The sequence below is a fragment of the Puma concolor genome, chromosome B1, assembly GCF_028749965.1.
Source record: "Puma concolor isolate L17-30 chromosome B1, mPumCon1.1.hap2, whole genome shotgun sequence".
Taxonomy (NCBI): domain Eukaryota; kingdom Metazoa; phylum Chordata; class Mammalia; order Carnivora; family Felidae; genus Puma; species Puma concolor.
In genome coordinates, this window is record NC_141670.1 from 149,421,023 (window position 1) to 149,434,748 (window position 13,726).

At 39.6% G+C, this 13,726-nt stretch overlaps 1 protein-coding gene across 8 annotated transcripts in view; it reads right to left on the reverse strand.

The window, feature by feature from the left end:
• The window catches only part of SLC4A4 (solute carrier family 4 member 4), a 354,218-nt gene that overhangs the window by 103,558 nt on the left and 236,934 nt on the right, over positions 1-13,726 (reverse strand). For all 8 annotated transcript variants that reach the window (XM_086704881.1, XM_086704885.1, XM_086704880.1 and 5 more), the window contains 4 exons: positions 9,772-9,859; positions 7,349-7,503; positions 6,595-6,714; positions 3,870-4,044 (listed from right to left, as the gene is read on the reverse strand). In XM_086704881.1, the coding sequence (XP_086561007.1) occupies positions 3,870-4,044; positions 6,595-6,714; positions 7,349-7,503; positions 9,772-9,859 (538 nt within the window). The remainder of the gene's footprint in view (positions 1-3,869; positions 4,045-6,594; positions 6,715-7,348; positions 7,504-9,771; positions 9,860-13,726) is intronic.

Below are 13,726 nucleotides of genomic sequence, written 5' to 3' on the forward strand. Positions count from 1 at the left end.
CAGGTAAAATGTTTCCTATTAAAATACTAGGATATGTAAAATTATTATAAAACTGTAAATACTATAATTACTACAAAACTATTGAGTTGTGTGTGTGTGTGTGTGTGTGTGTGTGTGCACTAGTCAGACAGGTGGTTTTATAGCTATAAATCCAGTACTTAGATCTATGCATCCATTCACTATATAGCATTAGTTCGCCCAAAAGAAATAGATAATAGACTATTCAGTTCAACAAATATATATTAACAATCATTCATTTTCTATTCTTTTTCAGTGTTTCTGCCACCCACTCTGACTTCTACGAGTACAAAATTGCAGTTCTTTGCCAATACATTTCTTCAAGGAAAGAGATTTCAGAAGGGACAGAAAAATATACCCTTTAATATTTCCAAAGACTTTTAAAACATCGAGTTCACAGCTTCAATGACATTATCAATAAGAGATTACAAAATCTGTAATAAGCAGAATATGTCTAGCAAATGTCCTCCTAGGTTTGAATTTTGTACTTTGAATTAAGTCAACTCCTAGGAGTGACGTCCAGCAAATGGTCATTTTTGTGGACAACCTAACATCCTGATGTACTGAAAGCCTTTCTGTTTCTCCTAAAGTCTGCAGGATCCTGAACACTGCTTACTCCACCGTGAAGGCCTTTCCCATGACAATGATCACAGAACAAATACCCATGATAAGTACACGTGTCACACAACAGAATCCTTTACTTTCCCCAAAACTTGCACATATGGAAATTAATGCACCTAGGAGGGATCAACAATAGACTTCAACAGACTTCTTCCTCATCTCAGATGTTGCGTTTTACAGCTAAGTCTTGGGGTGCCTACATGGCTCAGTCGGTTAAGCATCCAACTTCAGCTCAGGTCATGATCTCATGGTTTGTGAGTTCAAGCCCTTCGTTGGGATCTCTGCTGGCAGCTCATAGCCTGGAGCCTGATTCAGATTCTGTGTCTCCCTCTCTCTCTCTGCCCCTTCCCTGCTCACACTCTTTTTCTGTCTTTCAGAAATGAATAAATGTAAAAAAAAAAATTTTTTTTAATTTAAAGCTAAGTCTTATGAGGTTGAAAAGGGGTTCAATTCAGTTTAAAAAGGCAATAAACTAACACATAGGACGTGTTGTAATTTCTCCACTTCAAGGAAAAGAATCCACGGAAAACTATGTGTTAAAAAATGATCTGCACAAGAAAGTCTCTGTATATTCTGAACAACAGAAGGAGGTTTTCTTGCCACTGTCCCCAAATCACAGCTTTATTTTCCTAATGTGACTGCCTGTATTATGTTCTTTGTGCTGGCCTCACAGTGCTTCCTCAGTGCTTTCTTTTCCACTGGTTTTGTTCAATGATCTGATTTAGTTATCACTATGCTCTCATCTGGACGAAAAATAACTGCCCTATTTGGATACAGATCAGATTTATAAAAATCCTGTTATTGACATCACTGTTGCAGTTTATTTCGTTCATTCCTACCTTATGAACGAGGAAAAGAAGGAAGAACACCCTATTCACATACTTCATCTCTGTGTCCTACCACTCTTGGTTTCTCTTCCCCACATGGCAGGTCTCTCGCTGGGAACATATACATGTGTGCTTTCTGGCCAGCACAATGTTAGTTTTTAAAAGTTAATTCGTTGCAAATATTTAAGAATCACTAGATTTCACATAAGAATTTGAGTTTTCAGCCTCTTTCTGAAAATCAGAAAATGAAGTAATACGGAGAGCATATTCATATAGGAATAAGCAAAGCTGAGCGGTGCCTGCCCCCTTCTGATTAGGGCATGAGCTCTTAAAGGTCATCATGGTCCCCGTCTGTAAGAAAGCCAAGCTAGCCAAATGGAAAAGTCATGTTCAGAGTCCTCAGTCCCCAAATGTTCCAGACATCCCAATCTAGGCACGAGACATGTGAATAAAGAAGCCTTCAGGGGCACCTGGGTGGCCCAGTCAGTTGAGCATCTGACTTCGGCTCAGGTCATAATCTTGCAGTTTGTGAGTTTGAGCCCCGCATCAGGCTCTGTGCTGAAGCTACTGTCAGCACAGAGCCTGCTTCGCATCCTCTGTCCCTCTCTCTCTGCCTTCCCTCTCCACTGTCTCTTTCAAAAATAAATAAACATTTAAGAAGCCTTCAGGGGACTCCAACCTCAGCTGTTACCTCGCTACAAACATGTGAGGCCCAAAGAGAGAACCACTCCAGATAAGCCCGTCAACCACCAAAACCATGAAAGGGAAGAATGAAATGGTTGTTTCAAGCCTCTAAGTTTTGGATTAATATGCTATGCAATAATAGATAAGGGCTAAAAGATAAAAGTGCTCTTGGGGCGCCTGGGTGGCTCAGTCGGTTGAGCGTCTGACTTCAGCTCAGGTCACGATCTCACGGTTTGTGAGTTCGAGCCCCGCGTCGGGCTCTGGGCTGATGGCTCAGAGCCTGGAGCCCGTTTCAGATTCTGTGTCTCCCTCTCTCTCTGCCCCTCCCCCATTCATGCTCTGTCTCTCTCTGTCTCAAAAATAAATAAACATTAAAAAAAAATTAGGGGCGCCTGGGTGGTGCAGTCGGTTAAGCGTCCGACTTCAACCAGGTCACGATCTCACGGTCCGTGAGTTCGAGCCCCGCGTCGGGCTCTGGGCTGATGGCTCAGAGCCTGGAGCCTGTTTCCAATTCTGTGTCTCCCTCTCTCTCTGCCCCTCGCCCGTTCATGCTCTGTCTCTCTCTGTCCCAAAAATAAATAAAAACGTTGAAAAAAAAAATTAAAAAAAAAAAACTAAAAAAATTAAAAATAAAAAAAAATAAAAGATAAAAGTGCTCTTAACAGACTACATACAATTATTTGAAGCAATTTCTCCCTTTTTACTTGGGTCAACATAGATGTCATATATCATCTCCATTTCATTTTTGTGTTTAGGCAGAATCTAAAGCATTAATGTGCACAGAGAAGAAAACAAAAGTGGAAGAAAGCAATCTTTTGAAACAGCTGGGTTTGTTTTTTGTTTTTTGTTTTTTTTTTTTTAAGAAGGTGGCTGGCAGCACTTATGAATGTCACATAGGTTAATCAGTAATAAGCACTAAAGTAGAAGGGACAGAGTTTGAAAAGGGAATGAATCTAGTTCTTTTCCTAAGAATACTGGCTTCACTCACTACTCTGTATTCAGCATCTAGCACAATGCTTATTTTTTCTTAGCTTTGTACATATTTTTCTGAATGATAGAAGGCATCCAAAATATCTTTCGTACCACTAAAACGTCAGCTGTTACTGATACAAAAGGATGGCAAACGGCACCTGCAGAGTATCAGACTATGGTTTGTACAAAATAAGTCAAGCCAGGGTCTTTACAGCTTAATGATCAGGCAGGTTCAAGAACAGGAGAAACAACTCTTAACTTGTATTCCCTTAAAGCTGAATCCTACTGATAGACATGCAAATCTAACCTCAAGCAAATCCCTCAATTTTTTGATGACTGTTTGCTCTTGTGTAAAATGAAGGTAATCATGCATTCCCAGAAAAAGTGTTATCATCAAGCTTAACAGAATATGGCCCATACATTCAAGGTAGTAGAAGATCTAAACCCCGTGCCCTGCACAAAATTAAAGCAGCTGATATGCTTTTGCCCAAATGGAATTGTATATCCTCATTTCCTTCCCTTCTTTTCTCCACTTGTGACTCAAGCCAGATTTCATCGAGCTATTTTTGTAATTACTAAAATGCTGGAAATATAGCAGCAGGCCAGAAGCAAAGTAAAATGCAGCATCCAGCAAAAGAAAGAAAATCACGCTGAGTAACTGAAAGGCCATCTGCTTCTAGCTGAGCTGTAGGGGTGAGGAAGGCAATCTGGGCTGTACTATTTGTGTCTCCCCCAAACCAGACCCACCTGCATGTTGTCAGTGGCATCCCCAAGCAGTCCTCCAAAAGTGATAGCATTAGTTACAGTTGCCAGATAAATGAAGAGAATTGCTGAAAGAGCCTGAATATTTAAAGCATCATAAAAATCACTGGCAAAAAATGGTGCTTTCCTCTTTATGTCCTTAATGAGTCCACCACAGAACCTGGGTAGGGAGAAAGCAAACATGTGACAAGGTAAAATAAATTTGTCATCAAATTAACCAAGGGTAACTCATTCAACCACAAAGAATTTGCAGTCAAAGTGTTTGAATCAACAAGCTCTATTTAACCACTTAAGGGAAAATGGGAAAACTGTAGAAGAATAAATTTTCTTCTATCTGTCTCTGTTTTGGTCCCTAAATTAGGTGTTGCATTCCCTAAAGAACAGTTGGTTTTTAGATGAGAGTGAATGGCGTAGATGGATTAAAATTTCTCACTCATTGTAGAAAAACATCACACCCATGAGCAGAGCATAGAAGTCCTTTAATAATCTTGCGTTGTTTCCTTTCCAGCCCCATTCATCATTCCACAAGTGTTTACTGCGCACCTGTGATATGCCCAGCACTTCTCCAGGTGCTGGAGACACAACAGTGAACAATACAGGCAAAGACGCCTGCCCTCGAGGATTTTCCTTCCGATATGGGGGACAGACAATATAAGCAAAATGGATGGTGCTAAACATCAAGGGAAAAAATTAAGTGGGGAAGAAGGTTATGAAATGCTAGAGAAGCAATGGCTGAACTGTTAGAGTGGCCAGAACAGGCCTCCCGAACCGGTGACTTTGGGATAAGGTCCCGAAGGCACGAAGGAAGAAAGCCACGCAGGTATACGGTGGAAAAGCACTGCAAGCGTAGCCCCATTACGCACATTCGCAGGTCAGCTGCCTTAGTTATGCATCTGTCAAACTACCCTCCCAACCAAACCTCACGTCTCAGCCTTCCCCACGCATACCCTTCCTTCTGCCTGTGGGGCCCTCCCTCAGAGAGTTCAGATTTCCACCATGGGGCTATCACACTTTATCGGGACTGTCTGTCTGTGTGTGGGCTTGCTGGCCCTCGCTGCATCCTGTGCCCCACTTCAGTTTTCGTGGTCTGCATAGGGCTGTGCGTGGTGCTGGGCAGGCTGCAGACAGTACATTGGGGGAAAAGTGAGCTATCCAAGAATTAAATTCCAGACTGATTAAGTAAAAGAGCTGAATTCCAGAACTCATATCTATAGAAAAGGAAAAGAATATTCCTAATAAAAGTACTTTGTAAAGAACTGTTCAGAAAAAATAGGGGGAGAGGAGGTTTTATGTTCTCTATTCTTTCAGAAAAAAAGGGGAGGGAAAAAATGTCCCCTTAATTTCAGAGAGAAACCCAAGTGGTCATCAGAAGAATGAAATCATTTTATTCAGATTCAATTACATCTTAAAAAGACATATTTTTGTGCTTTCAAAAAAACCTTTAATGTTCTTAAAAGGTCCTATCTTCGGGTTCCTGGGTGGCTTAAGTGTTCGACTTTGGCTCAGGTCATGATCTCACAATTTGTGGGTTCGAGCCCCATATCGGGCTCTGTGCTGTCAGCGCAGAGCCTGCTTGTGGTCCTCTGTCCTCCTCCCCACTGTCTCTCTGCCCTTCCCCCTGCTCGCACACTCTCTCTTCTCTCTCTCAAAAAAATAAACATTAAAAAAAAAGTCCTATCTTCATAAAATCAGTATCCTACTTTAAATTTTATTTAATACAAAACAAAATGGAGAACCTAATAGTGGAAAGAAAAGGAGGAATTATCATAAAAAGAGATTTACAAAAGCAGTCTGGGAATCCTGAATCCCCAACGGCAGGCTAAGGAGACCATGACCTGTGAGTTCCTCATTTCTGTACCATGTTGCCCACTTATGAATAAAGGTACAGAGAAGGGAGGGACGCACAAAAGCCAAATGGGGAAGACAACACATGACTCCACCTTCCTGCCACAGGTTCACACCCACCTGAAGACCCCGCTGGCTTTCTCTCCAACACCTCCTCCTTCACTTCATGGCCTGGATGCCAACCCAACACACACCAGGCCCTCTGCTGTCCCCTCCCCCTACCTCACTTCTGCTGGTCTATCTCTAGCTCCTGCAGGACTTTTCTCATGGGCTTTCCTGCCGGACTTTTCTGTAAGGCCTTCTCTGAGTTCACTCTTTATATTGGAATGTCTTTCCCCTATCACAAAACCCCCTATTTCTGTTTTCGTTTTCCCCCATTAAACCATCACCACATTTCTTAATTTTCTCATTGCTTGTCTCCCACTACTACAAAGGAAAACCCAAAAGGACAAAGGGTTTTTGTTTAATTCACTGTTGCATCCCCAGTGCCTGTGATTAATCAATATAAATATCTGTTGGCTGCACAAGTATACAAATCAGTGAGTAAAATGCTGATAGGGAGATGAAGGGAAATTAAGATCTAAAGAGATCCTCATCTGGGTGCCTGGGTGGCTCAGTCGGTTGAGCAGCTGACTCTTGATTTCTGCTCAGGTCGTGATCTCATGGTCATGAGACCCAGCCCCACGTAGAGCTCTGTGATGACAGTGCAGAGCCTGTTTGGGATTCTCTCTCTCCCTCCCTCTCTGCCCCTCCCCTGCTTGTGTGCACAGGCAAGCATGTCCTCTCTCTCTCTCTCAAAATAAATATTTAAAATAATAAAATAAGGAGATTCTCATCGTGAATGGCCAAATAATCCATCAGCTACCGTCCAGTTCGCTGCAATTCTTCACAATCCGCATGTCCTCCTCCTCCTCCTCCGTGGCCTCCGTCGTGAGGTGTGTCCCCATTCATCTGAACATTCTCTCCACCTGAGTACATATTCTTTCTAAGCAAGACAACAGAGCCCAAGAGAATATCAGTTTCTTTTACTCATCTGCTTCTTAGCTGTGCCGCGCACGAGACTAACGAAGAGATGGACTGAAAACCCTTTGGGAGAAAGATCATTTCCTTCCACCACCCTAACGGACAACTCTTAAAGTGTTGTATTTAGAGGGAGGACAAATGACTGATGAATAAAAAGCTAAATAAGTTGCATACTGTATAAGACAGAAACCGTTTCACCGGGAAAACAACAGATTTCCAGAAAACGGTTTCTCCAAATGGTCTCACCCGATTTTTTAACCTCTTAAATCTATAGGGACTCGTTTTGAGTAAACCAGTCTTCGACATGTGCAGGAAGTCCCCAGCACATCCTCCTAAAAATCTCTATGATGTATTCCAATATCATAATCTGAGATCTCTAATTTGCAATCACTGAAGAAGAAAACAACATATAACACTCATTTTACAGCATCGACGAAATGTCAAACCAAAGTACATACGTAATTCGTTTGAGATAATACATCAAGTTAAATGTGAACCTAAAAACACAATATTAGGACAGTCACCTGACCCCATTTCCTTTTCTGAGCACAACCTCCTTCTCAAGGATGAAAACTCCCAATTGCCCGATAATTTACCTTTTGTCAGATGATGGAAGGCTCTTAGGAGGCTCTATCCTGATTGCTGGGTCCCATTCCCCAGGTGGAAGAACAATGACTTCATCGAGGAACTCGTCGATACCAGCAATCAGGTCCTGCCTGTCTTTAGCTTTATAAGCAATGTCATGGAACACCTAAAGAATAATAAGAGATATGCTGATCCAACAAGAGAACTCTCTACATGCCTCACAGCATGTTGAGCCTCAGAAAGGCAATCTATAATCCACTTTAACATTTATTTCATATATGTTTAATATAATCATATTCTCATATTTCCTATCAGCTTGTCCCAAACTATTTTGGCATTCTGATTTTGAACCCAGAGAATATAAGTGGAGGCATGAGAAAACAGCTGTGTTTCTTTTATATGTCTTTTTAATCAATACTGTAAAACAACACTGTCTTTCATCTCCCACTGGTATGTACCATTGCTGATACAGTTGCTGTGGAAGCCAGATGAAAATGGTTTGGAGAAATATACAAAAGAATCATTCTCTGAAATAAAAATGACTGGGACAAACCATTGCTGGTAATTCAAAAAGGAAAAGTTCAAGCTGAGGATTAAGATCGGGTTAAGTCCCAAACATTGCAGCTCTCGAACACAAATAATGTTAGCTATTAAAAAAAGAAAAATCTAAGTTATGCTGGTAACACATAAAGCAAAGGGCTTTAAGCAGGTGATCATCTGTCTAACCTTTTAGCAAGGTAATAACTAAACCAGCCAAGGCAGCAAATGCTTCATGTCTTTTATACAGATATCCAAGAAGGAGCTCCAGAATTTACATAATCCTCTTTGCTAATCATTCCATTCTTCTAACCTAGGTGACCATTTGAAAGTCCTTTATGCATAAGCCTTTCATACCTCATCAGTCAAATTCTTTAGTCTCCAGGACAGAAGATGGCTCCTGTTCAACATCCTTACCTGTTCTTAAAGATTGCTAGTAAATCTCTTCTCCTCAACAAGAATTTTTAAAAGCTATGAAACAAATTACATGTAATGGTCGGGGGTGGGGGGGGGGGGGGTGAGGTTGAGATTAGGGCATTACAAATGCCAGCATCTCATCTGTGGTGCTCTAGCCGCTAGAGAGGGTCACTTTTCCAGCCTCCCCTGCAGATAAGAATTGACAGTTTTGACCAATGAGATGAAAGAAAAAAGCTGTCTGAGAAACCTTTAGAATACCTGTTAGACTGATACGGCTAACATTCCCACCCTCCGTCTCCCAATACTCCCCGCTCCACGCCCCTTCTGTATTCAACCTCCCCCTCCTCAAACTTGAATACAGAAGAGATGGCTGGAGCTGACTGCAGTGGCCCTCTCAAGCCCACAAAGCCAGAACCTTGGCTCTTGATTGATCATGAAACAGTTAAGTTAAACCGACTCTAGCAACTGCCTACCTCCAAATAAGCCCCAAATAATTTAAGCCACTATAAATCAGATTTTTCTGTCATTTAGAGCCTAAGGCAGTTCTAATTACTGCATCTTAGGAGGAAGGATTCTTTTTTAAAGAAAATGTAAACACATGAAAATAAATAAAAGAGCCCCCTGAGATGCTTAGTTGCCTCAAGGGGGAAAAGCCAGCATAGCTATACATCAAAAATGCTCTCAGTCCCACATTAAGTAACCATCTGAGTAATCACCAAATAACGCTTCCATAACTAAATGCCCTATTCTTCACTTAACACATGGAAGAGCTAACAAATTAAGTAATAAAGCAAAAGTGAAACATTTGGGAAAATAGTAAGCTAGAAAGACACAGAAGGAAAATCAGTGATCCCATATCCTAATTGTAGTTCTCCTACTATGAGACTAGTTTAGGGTTTCATCATATCTAAAATGTGTGAACAACATTCAAGCTGTTATGAGAGTAAGGTTATAATTCCAAAGCACTAGAAACTCTGCAGTAACAGTTGCTAATGCATTTTAGTAAGTGTGTAATTCCTTCCCACAAGATAAGAAGACCATAAAAACAGGTACTTTCTGACACGTAAGGAAAAAATGCATGATCCATTTTATTACGCATTACTTTATAGAACCCATTATTTCTGAAACAATATGGTATAAGGACACTTGAACTCCCAGGGTGAATATATTAAACATTTTCAGAGGTAAAGTTTAAGTTAATACAGTGATTTGAACTTTTTAAAGAATATTTAACATATATCTCTTTTAAGAATTGCAAATGCTTAGAAAAAGAAAGGAAATTATGTTTTATTCCAACATAAAATTTATTTTTTGAAAACTGTGTCGAGACCAGCACATCTGCCATGAATGACTGTACCTTATGCCATAAAGAGGACTGGTGACCACATACTCTGACTTGAGTAAATTGTGACAGCCAATTCATAGCATGAAAACTATACAAGCGGGACATTCACAAATCACCATGTTCCAGATCCCCTACCTCGTCAGACATCAGGGTGGCAATGGCTCTGCCGATCTCATGGTAGGACTTGGCTTTCCCCTTAGGACCTAAGAGAATGAACAAGAACCTAATGGAAGAGGAAAGAAGCAAAGGCTATAAAACACATTTCATCAAAGTCAATGTACATAACACTGAGACACGTTTATCCTATTTGTAAAAAGCTGAGGTCTAGAATTCATCTTTAAGACAAAGGTAATATTCATGGTAATATGAAAGATACTCTTTCACACTATCATGAAATACAAATTGTTGTTTCTTTGGCGGCAAAGAAGAATTTAACATGGAAACCCTGAGAAATTTATTTACTGAATAGGAAAACTTCACTTTAGGAGTCATTCAATCTTTCTTTCCTAAACTTTCTTCTATCTCCATTTCTACTGACTTTGAGAATCTGTGGAGAAAACCCATTAAGCACAATAACTAGAAAGACTTAGTACATCTTCAGATTTCTCTGACTTTTCCTTACTCAATATGAACAGTGACAAATGATCCTCTCCATACTTTTAAGAAATATTTCTGCTCAGAAGTGACTGGAAGTCAGCAAAAACCAAGTCCTCTAGAAGTAAGCCACATGCTGACAGCCAAAGTAAAGAAAGAAAACTATGAGAGAAATTCGAAATAAAGCATCTTTCATGGACAGTTAAAATTCTTTTGTGAGTGTCCTCATTTTCCTTCCCAAACTTGTTTTCTTGATAATGTACATGCACTGCTCCACAGTAAGTAGGTCCTGGAATTTGCAGTAAGGAGCTTATCCCCACTTAGGTTCATGTCTCAACTAGGGAGGAAGAAACCCAGTAAGTAAGTGAATAAGAAAAAATACATAAAAGGCAACACTGGATACATCTCCGCCTTGCTTATAATCGTGTCTTACCTAACATGGAGACAATAAGGGCAATAAAAATAATCACATCACATGTGCTCAGCTTTTTAAAGTTTGCAAAACATTTCATATTCATCACCTCATTTAAACGCCACATACCCTTTTGCAATAAGGAGAGGTATCCTATTGCCGCTTAATGGTGAGGATACTGAGGCTCAAGGAGGTCAGTGGATGAGCCAAAGACGTGCCTAGTAAATGAGAGACAGTAGATAGGCCTTCTCACCTCCTGTTATTTTCAACACACAATGTGCCTAACATTACCTGCCCAACCTATACATGGGGTTACAATTCAACAGAGAAAAGCTAACCCACAATGACTCTCGCGGCTCGTCCTGGGGAAAGATGTTGTGGATACTTAGCTGGGGACAAGAAATCTTAGGTAAAAATTTATGGGACCAGGGATGGGATGGGATTTGCTTAATACAATTTTATTTTATACTTATTTATCTATATACCTCACTTTAAATAAAAATGGGCCGAGAGCAAGTACTCTTCAAAGTGTTAGGGTCTGTCCCAAAAAGCCCTTGAATAAATTTTTTTTTCATTATAAAATTCAGTCCAAAGGGGAAAGGAAAAAAAAAAAAAAAACAGAAATCAAGAATGTAAGAAGGTATCTGAAAGTTTGAACACTCAGACTTCATATCAAAAGAGCTATAAAACCATTCAATACTTATTTGCTTAGAAACCAGTTCTGGCATGAGGCGGCACACTCGCTTTCAAGTATTATCATGGTAGATGAAAAAGCAAAAGCAATCAGCAGGCATGAAAGTCTGTTCAAGTATGAAGGAAGTGATTATTAAAATTGGATTTAGTTATTCTAATATTGAAGTTCAGTTGATACTAGAACTTCTCTTCCTTTGAAGTTGGACCTAAATTATACACCCCTACATACAGTATTATAAAATGCTTCTTAATGACAGTAAAATGTACTATACTAAAGGGAATGATCACTGATTTGAGTGCAACATATGCAAAAAATATTTAACCACCTAAGCAAAACAGAAATCCCATTTAGGAACACCTACAATACTGGTCACATTGCCCAGTCCTATTAGCCAGTCTAGCAATGGCCAGCTGTCAGGCAAGACAATAAGAACATAGTTTTGGGCAAAGGGGGAGAATGCAGTGCGGAAAGAGAAAATATCGAATACCTGGATCCTTTACTTATTCCCACATTTTTAAATAATGGTTTCCTTTACTTGCCATTTTTTGTTATTTTAATGTGTCTAAATATTAGTTTTTCAGTAAGACATAATACCTAAGATCTTTCTGGACCCACTCTGCACCTCTTCCTACCTTGCCCTAGCATCTCCATCATGATTATAATTTACAAACACACATTATGGAAATACACACTTACCAACTGACACATGAACTATCAGGCTGACTATATGGCAACAAAGACAAAACACTATCTTGCTAGAAAGCGAGACAAATACTCTCATTTATTAGTAGTCCTCAAATATAAACTTTGGCAGATGAGATGGGTAACCATCCCAAGAGCCGAAAGTAATGGAGCCTCTAACTTAAGCCCTCTGGGATGAGGGAATATATTTTCTGTAAATATTTCCTCTAGTCTCTGCTAAATAATACCGAATAATGAATGGAAGTAGCAGCCCAATAGTGACTATAACATGCATCAGAGCAATAAACCCAATATATGAGAATTATATTGTTTCACTAACTTAGATATGAAGGTATGATTTCTCTTTCTGTGGTAATGTATTTTTTTATTAAAAAATGCATATATATTACATATAATATACAAATATTTATTAACACATATATATTGATTTGTTCTTTAGTGGAAACATTTAGTGGAAAATCATTAAGTGACCAATAGAAATAAAATGTTACATATCAGCTAAATTTTTCCATTACTCCAGTCAGGAACCATTCAGTAAATTCAACCTCTCAAAATGATACAGAGAAGAAATCTGGCCATCTACAAGTAGCAGGAAACATCACCTCAGGTCAAGAATTTCATCTGTAGGGACGGAAACCCTGAAGAAGCCCCTGATTTTGGACTGCATTACTGAAAAGGAGATGAGAAAACTAGGATTACAGAAGAACTCATCAAGTTGAAGTTCCCTCTGCCTGAAACATGTTCTTTCCCCTTGAACCCCTTGAAGAAGCAAAAGCAAAAGCTGTTACAACTTTTATGACAGAAGTACATCTTGCCAAACTCAGCTTTTATAATGTACTGAAAACTCCTTTCATGACCCAAGCTGTTTTTTGTCAATGGACAGATGTTATTTTTAACCAGAAGCTTTTTTTCCTTATTAACAAATTAGAGTAAACACCACATTTTTGTGGCTCGAAGGGCACAGCCCATGTTGACAGCTGGGGAAAAGAAATTAATTTATGCTACTGAGTTCTTTTTATTCACTCATAACTAGAAATAAAGTCATAGTTAGAATCTACTAGTGCTAGCTGTCTCAAGAATCTTCATGAGGCCCTTCTACTCTTGTGAGCTTTTTCACATACCTAATTATGCCTGGGGAGGATGCCTCTAGCATTCTCCATAACAAAAATAAGTACCAGATGATCTCTGTCCGGAACCAATGGACTGTATCATATTCACAAAATAATTATAGGCAGAAACAGAGCACAATATCAGAAGAAGAGCCAGCCTTCCTAAACCACTCAATCTTTGCAGAAAGGATGTGCACCTCCCCCCCGTCCTTCCTGATATATCACAGCTATTTCTAGAATAAACTCAGCATGTACCAATCCTTTACTCCCTGCTCTCAAAACAGCAGTGAATCAAATAAGCCATTATTCATATTTAGCAGTTTTGGAAATTATGGCTGAACTGTAGCGTCCACAATAGATGCATGAAGACCATAAACCCACCACAACCAACCACATTACATACGATAAATAGCAGCTAGCAACTAGAGTGTTGGGCAAGACAGAATTGAACTAGCTAGACCATTGTCCCAATCCCTCTAATGAGATTTTCTATCGTTTTGATAATTAAGCACAAACTGCTCTTTAAGGCAAATCATCATTTATCACATAAAATATATACTAACTTACAGTGATATGAAA